Source organism: Neovison vison, chromosome 1, assembly GCF_020171115.1.
Source record: "Neovison vison isolate M4711 chromosome 1, ASM_NN_V1, whole genome shotgun sequence".
Taxonomy (NCBI): Eukaryota; Metazoa; Chordata; class Mammalia; order Carnivora; family Mustelidae; genus Neogale; species Neogale vison.
In genome coordinates this window covers 71204361-71220265 of record NC_058091.1, presented here as the reverse complement: position 1 = coordinate 71220265, position 15905 = coordinate 71204361, and the positions used below count along the sequence as shown (strand labels likewise).

The 15905-nt window shown below is 41.3% G+C and overlaps 1 protein-coding gene across 4 annotated transcripts in view; it reads right to left on the bottom strand.

Annotated features, from left to right (window-relative positions):
- The window catches only part of ARHGAP18 (Rho GTPase activating protein 18), a 194347-nt gene that overhangs the window by 112397 nt on the left and 66045 nt on the right, over nucleotides 1-15905 (bottom strand). Inside the window, exon 1 of one of the 4 annotated variants that reach the window (XM_044249119.1) lies at nucleotides 9761-9810. The exons of the other annotated variants lie outside the window; for them this stretch is intronic. Coding sequence (XP_044105054.1) covers nucleotides 9761-9765 — 5 coding nt within the window. The 5' untranslated portion in view covers nucleotides 9766-9810. Of the gene's footprint in view, nucleotides 1-9760; nucleotides 9811-15905 lie in introns of those variants that run through there. 4 annotated transcript variants of the gene reach the window in all.

Genomic DNA, 15905 nt, shown 5'->3' with positions numbered 1-15905 from the left:
ACCGTTTTAAATATCTTCAGTAATTGAATCAAAAGTGCTTTTGAAACACCAAATAGGACATTTTATTTGGAGACTTTTGAGTCTGTGGTAGGTCAAGGCTTTAATGTCCTTGCAGCCCCTTGAAGTATTTGAATGCCTTGAATTGTTTCTTAGCAACTGTGAGAAATTCCACACTTTCACAGCTAGAGAGAATGCTCATTCGGATTTCAGAGGAAATTTCTCATGCAATAGAAAGGGTCCTAAGACCATCTAGATGGCCCTGTCCTATGTCTGAGGCAAAGGAAAAACTGATTATTCTCCTTTTCTAGAAAACTAGAGCCACTAGGAGCGCTTAGGAGGCTCAGTCAGTTAAGCATCAGCCTTTGACTCAGGTCATGTTCTCAGGGTCCTGGGATCAAGCCCCAACAAGCTTCCTTGTTGAGCCTGCCTCTCCCTCGAGCTCTGTGCATGTTCTCTCGCTCTCTCTCAAATAAATAAACAAACAAATAATCTTTTTAAAAAAAGTACAACCACCTAATGGCAAAGACCATGGTGGTGGTGGCAGTGGTGTTTTCACAGAGGCATGTCTTGTTACTGTGTCATCCTGCCTCTGAGAGATTCTCAGAGCACCTGAAGCCAGTTTCAGGTTTATAAACACCCGCTGAGAGAGAGAGAAAAGAGCCCCCCCCTTTCCCCCCTCCCCCCTGGCTTCCCCACCCAGGGCTTTCTCCTCTACTCTATCTACAGGAACCTTCCTCCCCCGTGAACCCCTGTGGCTCCTACTACATCCCTAGCATGCCCAGGCTACTGCTTTAAAAGACCTGGATCAAGTCTGCCACGGAAGAAATCCTTCCCGAGAATGAAGGCCTCACAGTCATTCAGACACACATGCCTTAAGAGAGAAAAATGAGAACTGCACTTACTCTACGCCTCTCAGGAGAGAGACAATGACCAGGCTTCACCCTGGAACTGGTCTGCGCACCGTGTGATCCGAGACTAGTTATTCCACGTACATGAGCTGCCTTTTGTAAGAAAAGGATAATAATTCTCACCTTATGAGGATTAAACAAATTCCATTTTAAAGGGCTCTGCACATAGAGTACTCAATAAATATTTGCTTTTCTTTTCCTCTGTGATTTAATTTGCCCCAGTTACATGAATAGCTGACCAGAAAATGCCAAGAGACACCTCAAGGCCACACAAAATTATTTACTAAATGGAAGAATTTAGTAAAACTATTTATTTACTCCTTCATTGCAGCAGAGGGTATCTGAGGGCCTGAAAGTAGCTTCAATGATCTCCCGAAGTAACTATTTTATTGTCAGAATTGCTTTAGACTCCAGATTGGCATAACCTTATCTCAATATCAAAAAGGAAAGGGTTTTTGCTATAAACATGCCCACAAACTACTAATCAAGTGTTCTACTAGAGTTTAACTTCCCCTGTCTATGATTCTAGAAACCACATTCCGTGTACAAAAGTTGGAGCAAGTCATCTCTCCGAATGGCCAAGTGGTAAAGACACTGGCGCCAGCCTGCCTACGTCCGAATCCCAGCTCTGCCGCTTACCAGTTACCTTATCACTTGTAAACTGGGGCTAATCCTGCCTACTGCTTGGGTTGTTATGAGGAGTCAATGAATTAAGCTAGCCTCTCTAACTTACCGGTAGTAATCCTGACATGAAGAAAACCGATGTTCTGCAAGAAAACACGGAGATGGTCCTATTCCTTGGAATGGAAAAAGCAACATATGAGGGTCTTGGATAGACCCTCATATGTTGCTTTTTCCAAAATGTAACACGCAGTAAACCTCCAATACATAATTAACAAATCATGTTACGTGGAACATGCTTAAAACACTGTTCAACGAAAATCAAATGATTAGTAGGGTTAAGTGCTGTTTCTAGGCAGTGACACGGCACATACCCCTGCAGTGACACTGGATATGTTTTCCAAGATGGCCACATCATACTACAAATGTAACTCAAGATATTTCCCCAATATATGTGTTTAAAATGACATACTGGGTTTGGAGGCATACATACACATTTTCCCCATCAACACATAAACTAAAAAATGTTGTATTAAAAAACTTGCGTTCTGTAAAGCTTGTATATTAAGAAACAAGAAACCAGGGTGCCTGGGTGGCTCAGTGGTTTAAAGACTCTGTCTTTGGCTCAGGTCATGATCCCAGGGTCCTGGGATCGAGCCCCACATCGGGCTCTCTTCTCAGCAGGGAGCCTGCTTCTCTACTTGCCTCTCTGCCTACTTGTGACCTCTCTCTCTCTGTCAAATAAATAAATTTTTTAAAAAAGAAAAGAAACAAGAAACCTTCTTACTATGGAAACATGTTCACCAAGGAGAGATTCTGCAGGGTATGACTGTATTGGTAAAATGAATTGTGTCCAGCAGAAGCATGATTTAAAGAAGTCTCCTTCTCCTCCTCCTCTCTTTCCTTTTTCCCCCTCCTCCCCTTCCTACAAAAAAGCCCAAAATGTATGACTAGTTCCAGGGGTGCCTGGGTGGCTCAATAGGTTAAGCATCAGACCCTTGATCTCAAGGGTCATGAGTTCAAGCCCTGCACTGGGCTCCTTGCTGGGTGTGGAGCCTATTTAAAAAAAAAAAAAATTGTCTCCATATTACTAATTCCAAAATATACAATTTTTAACCTTGTTCTACATATAAAGAGATAGCAATATTTTGAGATTTCACAAAGTGTGTTCCCTAGAACACTGGTAATAAGTGTTGTCCAAAAGAGAAAGAACTTCTAGGTCAAATAAATTTGGAATATGCTTCTTGCTACAAATGTTTTAGGAATTCATAATGCATGCTAAGATATTACATGCTATAAGACATCTCATAGCAAACGTGGCTTACGCCAAAACATTGCCACCACAAACCCTTCTTATTTTTTCTAAGTTTTTATTTATTTATTCATTTAGAGAAAGAGAGTGCACATGCATGAGTGGGGGAGAGGGGAGGTGGGAGAGAGAGAATTCCAAACTGACTCCCCACTGAGCACGGAGCCTCACTAGGGCCTCAATTCCACATGCCTGAGACCAGGACCTGAGCTGAAATCAAGAGCCAGATGCCCAACCGACTCAGCCATACAGGTGCCCCTACACAAACCTTTTCTAAATGGAACACCTAGTGTCTAGATTCTGTACACAATTTCAGAAACAGAGAGCTAACACTTTGGCTTATTTATTGAAGAAATCTGCTTTACGCAGATTAACGAAGTATTAGTCTCTACTGAAATGTGTAAAAAGCTATTAGAACGGGCTTTTCGTTTTAAGGACACCTAACGTGGACTCTGCTTTCAAGTTTCAAGCTGCAAAGTAAGCTGAAAAGGGATTAGTCTCTTTCTTTCGCCTGAAAAAATGGAAATGATACAATTTCAATCCATCATCTAGGGACGGGAAAGTGGGTGAAAATGTATTTCTCCAAAACGATTCTAAAAATCTTAGGAATTCAGTGACCTGACAAATAAAGCATTACCATCAGTTGTATAGACAAGTAATTTGAATGTATGCAGTAGGTTCTCACAAAAACAGGAGCAGCCCTAAGTAGAAGATATGGAGTATTTTTAAAGAAAGAGAAACATTGTCTACTCTTAAAGTACTGTTTAAAAAATCTTTTTCCTTAAGAGAAACACACTCCACACTCTGAGTTCATAAGGTGTCCTGGCCACTTATCTTCCTCCTTGCTTTGAAGAAAGTGTGGCCAGAGGCCAAGAAAGTTTAGTAATATATTAGTAAAGCAAAAGTCTCTAAACAGGAAAAGAAATCCTACAGTGATGCTGTTTGGTTATGTTAAGTCTCGATGTTCGGAGTTACTGGACAGTCAAATGTAACTAACATACTGGGACTAGAAAAAACAAGTGGCTCCAACACTAGCAATTAATTTCAATAGCGCCTCTGGGAGGTTTTCCGTATGTACGATGTGATCTCAAAAATATTATGTACTCCAAAACACTACATCTGAGCCCAACAGCCCCTTGGAGAAAATACCATTGGATGTAAACAAACAAGGGCCTTTGGCAACTCTGGCGATATGGAAGAGAGGGAACACATTCTTTACAAGGATGCAAAGGACATTTCTCAGCACTATATTCCTCTCAAATTCAAATTCACTTGTGCCTAAAATCAGATTCAAATTTGGATCCTATTTTGAAAATCAGTTTTTGAGAATCGAGTTTTGTTTTTGTTCTTGTGTAAAAAAGAAAAGCCTGTATAATAAATTGTCCCCCACACAATAAAATCTAACCCTCCCAAAATATCAAATATCCGTCAATTCACAAATATAGTTGAATGCCTATCACATACAGACCACTGGATCCATCTAGTGCTTACTATAAGAAAAAATTAAGTTCCCCCTTAAGGCATTCACAGTCTATGAATATAAAAAGATTCTCTAAAATAAACTTACCTAACAAGGCAAGACAGAAGGATAAATACACAAAGAATGTGTATATACTAGTGAAGAATTATAAAAAGTCAAGCTCTAGGGGACAGAGATTTCTGTGTAAAAGTATTAGGCAGTAAGACCAAAAGGCAGGGAGGGCCAGGCACAGACTGGGATGTTATCGGAGTGGTTTACTCTCAAAGATGGCCTCCCTGCATGCAAGCCATTGCCTCACTAAGAGGTAACGCTTATTCCTCCATGCTCTTGGACCACAGCTGGCCTAGGATTAACCGGCCAATAGCATATGGCCATGTGGCACTGAGTAATTTCCAAGACTAGGCTCTAAGAAGCCTGGCAGGTTCCCCCTTCATGTCCTGGAAGGCTCACTCTGGGTAAGCCGGCAAGAGTGTAGGAAGTCAGATCCGCCTACTACCCCTGCCAGGAGAGGAAACCCACGCTAGTCATGCAGAGGAGAGGCTCACAAAGAAATGACCCACCAGCCCAGGTACCAAACCTGTATGTGAAGAAACCTCTGGTGAAGTCCACCCTCAGCCCACCCCGCTTAGCAAACTTCAAATGCCTATTAAATTTATTTTAAGCCACTAAATTGTGGGGTGGTACATTATAGAGCAACAGACAACTGAAACAACCACCTTGATTTTTAGGAGAGAGGTCACAAATCAGCGGTGCTGGAGTCAGATCCAACCTACCAGCAGGATATTGCGGGGGGCTCAGTATTTTTTTTTTTATTTCTAACTAAATTTTCTACCCAAACCCACATTTTTCTGAGGCATGTACTTTCTAGTCATCCTCTTCATTCGATTATTATATAACCGGCCAACCCTCTCTTCTCTTTTTTTCTTTAAGATTTTATTTATGTGGGGCGCCTGGGTGGCTCAGTGGATTAAGCCACTGCCTTCGGCTCAGGTCATGATCTCAGAGCCCTGGGATCGAGTCCCGCATCGGGCTCTCTGCTCAGCAGGGAGCTTGCTTCCTCCTCTCTCTCTGCCTGCCTCTCTGCCTGCTTGTGATCTCTCTCTGTCAAATAAATAAATAAAATCTTTAAAAAAAAAAAAAGATTTTATTTATGTATTTATTTATTGGGCACGGGAGAGTGGAGAGAGAGGGGGCCAAGTAAACTCTGAGCTGAGGGCATTTCCCGATGCAGGGCTTGATCCTACAACCCTAAGATCATGACCTGAGCCAAAATCAAGAGTCAGATGCTTAACCAACTGTATCACCCATGGCCCCCCCCCCACTAATTCTTAAGTATATAAATCTTGGAATTCTTAAGTATATAAATCTCATCTTTAAAATCCAGAGCAAAGCCTTAATACACTTATATGATCACCTAAACACGTCCATGGTGATAACATTATGTGATTAAACTATAACAAGGAATGACTCAAACTGTTGTAACTCAAAAGAATTTTAGTCTGCAAATATTAAAATATACATATATACTCATTTTCAATAAATTTTAACAGTTAACAGTGGTTGTTTTAAGAAAATGGAACACTATATAAATTTACTTCTACCTTGACCCAAATAACTTCTATCAGATGGTGGATTGCATCCTTGACCATATTATTTGGATCAGAGAGAAATAACAGACACACACTTAGTAACTCTAGTAGAAACATTAATTATAGACTAAGTTGATCGAGTTACATGTTTCTAGACCACCTATAAATAGCCCAAGTTCCTTTCAACTTTCAGTTGCCAATTTACCTTTTCTTACTCAAACCAAATTTCAATTATTCAACAACAAATTATTTTACAGTTTTATACTTCACACCAGAACTTCCTAAATAGGATACTGAAAAAAAATTATTTTAGAATCCATCTGAATTATATCAGAAATTCCCTCAGAGCAGGAATTCTTTTTTTTTTTAAAGATTTTATTTATTTGACAGAGAGAGATCACAAGTAGGCAGAGAGAGGGGGAAGCAGGCTCCCTGCTGAACAGAGAGCCCGATGCAGGACTCGATCCCAGGACCCTGAGATCATGACCTGAGCCGAAGGCAGAGGTCCAACCCACTGAGCCACCCAGGCACCCCCAGAGAGCAGGAATTCTTACATTTATTTTATTCCAGGCTTATCATTTACACCCAAAAAAAAGACCTTCACAGCTTAGCTAAAATATCTATTAAAATGTTTAAAATAATTCAAAATTTAACATATTAACATACTAACATATAACATATTAACATATCCTAATACCTTTCTAAGTTACCTGAATCTTTCTAGGTAAGATTTCAATTTTATGCTTATCAGTATCATTCCTATGACTTTCCTCAGATGATATCTGATAGACAGTAACATGCAGAGATAAACCAGATCCCTACAGCCCCGCCACCCAAACCAAAACATACATGTTAATAAGAATCCAGTATCCTACCACATAATTCCAGTTTCATAGCAGCATGACATTAATCCATTTCCCACTTAATCATATTTTTTTCTCACCTGATTCAACTAGGATCACAAGAACATATATCAATTTCCACCTTCCTAACTCTTCCAAAATAAATGACAAATGGAAACAAGAGCATAATCCCTAACAGAAGACAGGCACATGCATAGGAGATGTGGAAAGTTTTTTTTTGCAGGGATGTGTGAAGCTCCTGTGGGCCTTGCAAGGCACACTGTCCTAGACTAAGACAAACCCACAGGCAGAAAATAAATACGTAAGTAAAATTTAAAAATGCAAGTCTCACTTCTCAATTCATAAAGGTCCTGAGAGGCACCAAAGAAAATATTGAGCAGTAACCACCAACTTAGTTGAAGATTTTATTTGAGTTTGAAAAATGTATTTGGGAACCTGTTGTTGGAAGCTCAGAACACATTTTCCCCATGGCAACAATGCTACAAATAAATAGTGTGTTGAGTTGTGTGGCTAGTGAAAAGAAATCTACTAAACTATGAAATGCCACAGTTGGAGAATTTACAGCCTGTGCAATTTAAATATCATTTATGCTATCGTTTCCCCACGGGAAACAGCTTCTGCCTTTCTAACGGGTATCCGTCTCTCCCCTCCCACAGATTCACCCTCCCATTTCTTCCTTTAATATCGCTACTTCCACCAAAAAGTCCCCAGTCTCTCAGAGGTGGAACCAAAACCATCTGCTCTTGTGAGCCTTGGGTGAGCAGGAGCTGTCGAGTTTTTAGCAATTGGAAATGCAGGTGCAGGGAGGGGTTGGAGAACTGCTGAAGAAGACAGTTTCTGGCCTAGGGCCCAAGGCCCAGTAGGCATTTAAAGTAAATTTATTATGTATGACACAGATGAAGAGAACAACCAGCAGAACAGTTTTCAAATTTGTGTGCTAAATGGGAAAGGGGATGGGGAATTAAGGCAGGGAGAACACATTCCCCACCCCCAGATCTGTGCCATGGATATCATACCCTCAAGAGACCTGCTCCATGAAACATCACTTCCTTTTTTTTTTTTTTTAAAGATTTATTTATTTATTTGGGGGTGCCTAGTGGCTCGGTCATTAAGCATCTGCCTTCAGCTCAGTTATGATCCCAGAATCCTGGGATCAAGTCCCTCGTCAAGATCCCTGCTCAGTAGGAAGCCTGTTTCTACTTCTCCCACTCCCCCTGCTTGTGTTCTCTCGCTCTCGCTGTGTCTCTCTCTGTCAAATAAATAACTAAAATCTTTAAAAAATATAGGTATTTGCTTGAGAAAGAGAGAGAAAGCAAGCACATGGTGGAGAGGGACAGAGGAAGATGGAGAGAGAAACTCAGACTCCATGCTGAGCATGGAGGCTGATGTGGGGCTGGATCTCATGACTCTGAGATCATGACTGGAGCAGACACCAAGAGTCGAGGCTTAACCGACTGTGCCACCCAGGTGCCCCCATCTGTTATGAAATCATCAGTTGTTCATAAAGCACATACATACAACGTTAAGGGGGAAAAAAGTAAAAAGTATTCTTTTCTCAAATACTTTGCTTTAGTTAACAGTAACATATCAATATATTTACCTGTAAGTATTCAAATAATGTGAAGTCAATTTGCTCTTTGAGAAACATAAGCAAATATGTTCCTTCCTCTATATGAGATGATTTCACGTATTAAGAGTAATAAATGATTTAGAAATGTACATCTGCCCAAATTATAAAAAACTACTCAAAACAGTCACCTGAGCCCAAAAAGGGGTCAATACCTTTAAACCCTTAAGATATTTTTTGTATTCTTAGGAGTCATTAAAATTATTATAATCTGAGATATTTTCATAACTCATTCCACACTTATTTTTAATTTTTTTCATAATTATTTTTAAAATCAAGAAGTTACACTGTCTACCAAAGCAAACATACTTTCCCCAAGTCATTTACAGATCAATCTCAAAAATGCTTTCTAAGAGCATTTCCAAATTAATTCAGCAACAGATAATTTGACTGTCCTACATCATCATAGAAAAATTGTTGTGCATTTAGTCAAGCACTCTTCTAAGTACATTACATATATTAACTCATCCAAATCTCCTAACTCTTGAGTTAGGTATTTTTTTCTCCTGTTTGCAGAAGGGAAAGAAAAAACTGAGGTCCTGTGACATTTAACAACTTGTCCAAGGTCTCCCAACTTTTAAATAACAGAGCCAGGATTCCAAGCCAGACCACATAGCTCCAAAGTCTGTGTGTATAATCACTACACCTTATTTGCTCTCACACTCATTCATTCATTAAAACTTTTATTACCTTCCTGAGGCACTTTGCTAAGGCCTAGGCATAAAGAGACCAAAAAAAAAAAAAAAAAAAAAAAGGCAAGGTCTCCAACTTCAAAGAACTTACATTTTGGTACACAGCAGAAGTAAAAAGCAAATTAAGCCAAAAAGTTCAGTATGACAATTCTAATTAAGTGAAATGTCTAGGGAAATTCTAAGATATTGTTTTAAGAAGGATTAAAGTAATATTCCTCATCTACTTTTTTAAAACTCTCAAAAGCCTCATAGTTGATCTTTATAATTAACCCTGTGAAGAAGACAGAACATTATTACACCCATTTCACAGAGGAGGAGACAGTGAAAGGTAGGATGCCCTCGACAGCTTAGTAAAGATGCCGTATCCCTTCTGAGGTCTGCTCTCCCCACAGAACCTGCTTCACCAGAAAGACCCTCAGGGGTCAAACCATAAGAATCATAGGCTTCCTGAGGCAGCTCAAGAAAATTAACCCCGCACTTCGAGTCCCCTTTCAAAACTTTGAAACTAGGAAATAGAGAGATGATCAGTTTGCTATGAGACACAAGTTGATAGAGGGCAACAAGGCTGGGCATCCATTAGGATCTGAGCTCGAGTTTAAAATGATGAGATAATAAAGCCAGCAGACAGAAAAGAACAAGAGAATGTCCAGAGAGAGAGAGAGCAGACATACCACATGACCCCTCAGTGAGAGAAAAAGACAGGCAAAGCCTCCTCTCCCCAGGAACCAGCTGCTTGTAATAAACCTCATTTCCCTAAGGACACTGAAGGGTTCTCTGCGAACCACCAAACAGCATGAGCAAAGGACATGACGTCTCGCATTCTCGCTCAGCACAGAAATTCAGATACTTAGTGCACTTGAGTTTGGAAGAGATTCCAGATGTAGTAACTGGCCACACCGGTCTCCATGGTTTCTGTTTACTTCTTGAAAAAAGCGGGACAAACTTGGCAGGCTCACAGCAACAAACATAGCAGTCAAAAGAATGTATCTTCCAGATTATCCAGACATCATCCCTTCTGCCCCATCTACCCTAATTCACTCCCAACACCTTTATCCGTCCCCACTCTCCGCAAGTAGGGAGATTCGTGCTTTATCTCCTATCGAAAGAGCAAAGAAGTCGAGAAATACCAATACCCGCTAAAACCTTACAGCAATTTCTTCTCAGTATTTGTTTGAAAGGAAGCATCTAGATCAGAAGTCATCTAGAGGAGAGAGTTCAGGAGAGAATTGCATCACACCTAATCTAGTGCCCCCATGTCCCCAAACCAAGCATGGAGAAGGTGCTGTTTAGGCCTTAAGTTTCTGCTGTTCCAAGCTCTCTCCCAGGAACACCACAGGGTGACAAGCAGAAAGGCTTTTCAGGATGCTTGGGCAGAGCTGGATGAAAGAAAGGCAGGAGAGAAACATGAGAGAAGGCAGCAAAAGGAAGTAAGACATCACGAATCCATGACCACGGAGCACAGAGAGCCCCCGACTTTCGACAATGCAGGCTCAGCCCTCTAAGATGCAGGTCTTTTTTCTCATGTGTGAATGCTACTCATGTGTGCAGATGACAAGGAATTTAAAGAGGAAAAAAAATAAATAATTCATTTTGGAGGTCCAATTGCTAAAACAACTAAAGCCTAATGGGCACGCAATCTGGTAGCGATTAAGTCCATCATTAATCACATCAATTTTTGTGAGGTCGTTTTGGGGCAATACTCCTGAAAGCGAAAGCAAGACAAATACCAAGAACTTAAAACATAAAAAGAACGTAAGCCTTTATTTTATAAAAGATTTTATTTATTTTATTTGAGAAAGAGAGAGCAAGGGAGGAGCAGGAGAGGGACAAGCAGACTCCCCGCTGAGTGCAGAGCTTGATGCGACATAAGGGGCTGGATGCCAGGACCCTCTCATATCATGACCTGAGCTGAAATCAAGAGTTAGCCGTTTAACCAACTGAGCCACCCAGGGGCCCCAAGAACATAAACCTTTCAATAAGCACAATTCCCACTCAGAAAAGAGAGACAAGAGTAGACCGTACAGGTAGACAGTGAAATAAGTGTCTCATGGAAAACAAAAGGTTTTTGGCAGGGCCTGGGTTTTTTGTTTGGTTTTGTTTGTCTTGGTTTTTGTTTTGCAAGTGGTTAGGGGAGAGGTTCTTGAGATTTAGAAATTCTCATATTTGAAAGACATAAACCTAATATAAGTCCCACGAAGATCACTTTGGACAGGCCCAAAGAAATCACAAACTTCACAAATGAGGGCAATTAAAAGGCAACTATCAGGGTCACCTGGGTGGTTCAGTGGGTTAAAGCCTCCGCCTTCAGCTCATGTCATAATCCCAGGATCCTGGGATTAAGCCCCACCTCGGGCTCTCTGCTTAGCAGGGAGCCTGCTTTCCTCCTCTCTCTCTCTCTCTCTCTCTCTCTCTCTCTGCCTGCCACTCTGCCTACTTGTGATCTGTCAAACAAATAAATATTAAACAACAACAACAACAACAAAAACCTTTAAAAGGCAACTATCACATAACTTTAAATAAAGGTGAGAGCAGCCCTTTGGAGTATGAGGTGTGTCTTCTAACAATTCAAGAGAAAATTATAGATAAGGCTTCTAAACTACACAGTAAAGAAGTTTTCAGAAAGTACTCTAATGTCATGAAATGGATGACTAGATTGATCTAGAAGAAGTTATCCATATGGTCAGGTAGAAAGCGCATTTGGGGGCACCTAGGTGGCTCAGTCAGTTAAGCCTTCGGCTGAGGTCATGGTCCTAGGGTCCTGGGATTGAGTCCCCCATCAGGATCTCTGCTCGGCAGGGAACACTCTTCTCCCTCGGCCTCTGCGGCTCCCCCTACTTGTGCTCTCTCACTCTCTCTCAGTCAAATAAATAATTTTTTTTAAAAAATGCAATTGGAATGCCCTAAAAGCTAAAGTGAGAAAAAAATAAAGAAATGTTATTTCACTTACTACATAGCTGCACTATCAAAATTCTTGACCATCCTTTTCTTCACCAAAAAATACACATAATTTTAGATAGTTCAGAAACATAGATGAGAAAAACTTTACTTATGATACAGTACATAGTTTTTTTGAGTGCCATGTACTCACATAAAAACTTGGAATGCATCAAGAAAGACAACCAGTTCTTCCCTTAACACTTCTTTGAGGAGAAAAAAAATAAATTTCCAAGTTGTAAGTTCAAAACTGAGCTTCGTATCTTACCAGCCCATCCTCTTTCCACTATAGAAGCCTTCCCCATCTAAATAAAATGGAGTTGCATAGGCCAAACCTTGCTACAATTTTTATTCCCATTGGCTCATGTACCAAAACCATCAGGAAATCCCAAAAGCTCTACCTTCAGAATATTTCACCGCCCACCAGACCTACTACCCAAACTGAAACCTTGGTCAAGGCTACCATCACCTTACCCTCCTGAGTCATGTGCCTACTTCTATAGTCCACAATCTACACAACAGCCAGAGACACTCTTCAAAACCAAAACATGCTCTCTCCCTCCCGTGATCACTAGCCTCCCCGATCGCTGGCTTCCCATCTCACTTTTTGCAAAAATTAAATTCCGCAAGTGGTCTACAAAACCATCAGATAGATCTACCTGCCCCACCAAGTTTTCTCCTACTCAGAGCCACTGGCTCCCAACCATTCCAGCTAAGCAAAGCTCTTTGCTCCTCTGGGGGCTTGCTCTAGGGCTTACTCCAGGCTCATTGCTTCTATACCTCCTCCATGGCTCTACCTTAAAAGCTCTTCCCCCAACTCTGGTCCCCAGATATCTGGCAAGGCTCACCTGCTGCTAAGGCATTCACTTTCTTACTCTGTGCCCCACTCCACCACCACAAACAGATGTTTGTCTGTTTTTTTTCCCCCATTACAGCCCCAGCTCTTGGACAACTGCCTGACACACAGTAAGAGCTTAGTAATTATATGTGGAATGACTGAGTGACCAAATGATTACATTATGACATAATTGTATAGAACCACGAAATGGGTAGAATTTGAAAAAGTCTAGAATTAAACAAACATGTGAAGATGGCTACCCTCTTCCACTGGGCACACCAGGCAGTAGTTCTTAGAGGAGGAGGAAGGAAGTTTGGGACCGCAAGGAGTCCAGCTGCCTAAAGAAGACCTGCCCACATTCCATGTTGCCATAAAAGTCAGTGTTTACAGACCTCTGTGGGGCCCATCAATGCCCCAAGGCAGGTTCACTCAAAGCCACTGTCACTAGTTCCAATTCTCAATACTGCTACACATCAAAAGGACATTTCCAAGGTCTTTCGAACATCAGAGGCCTGAACTTTTACATTATGGTTAATTTTCAGTTATGCCAATTTCAGTTAAGCACATAAATCATGCCCATGTTTCAGAACCCATGACAAAACGATACTCGTGAAAATGCTCCTGAAATGAGGAAGAATGCTTTATATGCCACAAAGCTCCATCGTTACCTTACCTAATGTTAGAGAGAGTAGCACCTGGCTATAAAAGCAGACACTGTTCTGTGAGCTTTACAGGGAAAGGCCCACTTGGTCCTCCAATGAAGCGAGTACTATTAATTTCGGTTTACAGGTAGAGAGTTAAAGAACCCCTCCGGGGCCATACTGCTAATGAGCTAGAGAGCTCGAATGTGAACCCAGCCAGGCTGGCTCCCAGCCTGGGGTTTCGGAGCCTAGTCACCATGACACACTGCCCCTTGGTTCTGCCCAATTCCAATGGTCTGCAAATGGGATCAACAAAACAAAACCTTACATGATGAATGCCATATCTTTGTCCACAGAAGACATAAAATACCTGGAATGTCAACTGGAGTTAAGAGTTTCAATAAGAAAATATCATCTGACATTAATAGTTATCAAATATTGATGAAAACCTGAGATAAAGCAAGTAAGTTTTTCTCAAAAAGTCAGGGCAGGGCTGCCTGGGTGGCTCAGTGGGTTAAACCTCTACCTTCAGCTCAGGTCATGATCTCAGGGTCCTGGAATAAGTCCCACATCAAGCTCTCTGCTCAGCAGGGAGCTGCTCTCTCCGCGCCACCCCTCCCACCCCTACTTGTGATCTCTGTCAGATACATAAATAAAATCTTAAAAAAAAAAAAAAAAGTCAAAAGAGGGTGTGCCTGGGTGGTTCAGTCGGTTAAGCAGCCGTTTTCAGCTCAGGTCATGATCCCATGGTCGGTCTTAGGATCCAGCCCCACGTCAGGCTCCCTCCTGGGTGGGGAATCTGCTTCTCCCTCTCCTTCTCTCTCCCGGCTTGTGCTCTGACTCTCTCTGTCAAATAAATAAATAAAATCTTAAAAAAAAAAAAAAATGTCAAAGGAGGGACACCTGGATGACTCAGTGGGTTAAGCCTCTGCCTCCGGCTCAGGTCATGATCCCAGGGTTCTGGGATTGGGCCCCACATCAAGCTCTCTGCTCAGCAGGGAGCCTCTTTCCCCCTCTTTCTCTGCCTACCTGTGATCATTCTTTCTCTGTCAAATAAATAAATAAAATATTTTTTTAAAAAAGTCAAAGGAGAATAATAAAAGTAGACAAAATGCAGTTTTAAAAACTGCTTTGCTAAAGCAAACAGTAAGAAACCGGCTTGAAAATTAACAAGTAAATACTCATAAATACAGCTAGTCATAAAAAGTGGCTTCCTTTGGAAATATCTGTGTATAAGTCAGTCAGAACAACTAATGTTAGCATATTTCTTCAAATCCTAATGTTTTAAGGAAGAAATAGAACAAAAAACTGAAAACAGGATTCTGTAAATATTTGAGAGACTCTAACCAGGAGGAGGAGGAATTCCTTAATCAGTCATCCAGTGAATGTATCCTGATAAAGAGGGATAATGGAACGGAATGGAATGGAAGGAATTTTAGACTAAGAGATTACTTACAAAAATACTAATTCCCTACTACCCCAGCTTCTCCAAAGACCAAAATAAAAGTAAAAAAGACTTGATTAGGCAAAGCTAAAAATCAAACACATTCTATAAATATCCTAAATCATATACATAGCCCTTTATACTTTTCAAGTGACATGTATGAGTTCATCTTATTGAACAAAACATTCGATTAAATTGTTCAAAGTGCCTATTATTTGGAAAAGACATAATCTTGCAATAAGCCAAATTAGACTCCCAAGCTCCCTTCACCAACTGATGAACAGGTGGGAGAGAACAGGGTCTAACTTGGCCTCTTTTTCGGTTTTGTTTGTTTGGGTTTGGTTTGCATTTGAAGAGCTTTTTAAAATAGACATTCCAACCATCAACCCTCCCCTCAGAGCAGCTTCCCAGTGCTTAAGGTCACCAGGTGACCAATCTGATCAGAGTGAAACCCCTGTGGGCCTGGATCCCCTTTTTCAGGGGTCACTCCTGACCCCATCCCATCCTTGAATCGCTCCCTGCCTCCATCCAACCCCCTCCTCCTCCTTCCCTAGTAGTATCTCAACCCTTCCAGGCCCCAAATAACACTGAGCTAAATTATTTCATACCTAATGATAAATTCCATTAAAGACTGTCCCTTCCCCCTCCTTCCTGCCTTTCCCCCAAGCCCTCACACCAGGCCTCCCATCTTCTTCAGCCAATATAAAGAACTGGCTGGCTGGCTGGCTGGCTGGCTCAGGAGTGTTTGGGACTCTTGATTTCAGGGTTGTGAATTCAAGCTCCACACTGGGCATGGAGACTACTAAAGAAGAAAAAGAAAAAAAAGTCCCCACAACTCTAATTCAGTGGTGAAGGTTTGGGGCCAGTATGGACAAGCAATATGGCAGCCCACAGGGGAAGCCGGTGGGAACGGACCTGGTGCTGTGGCCCCAGGGGGAGCATTCACAGCACCTTCAGCT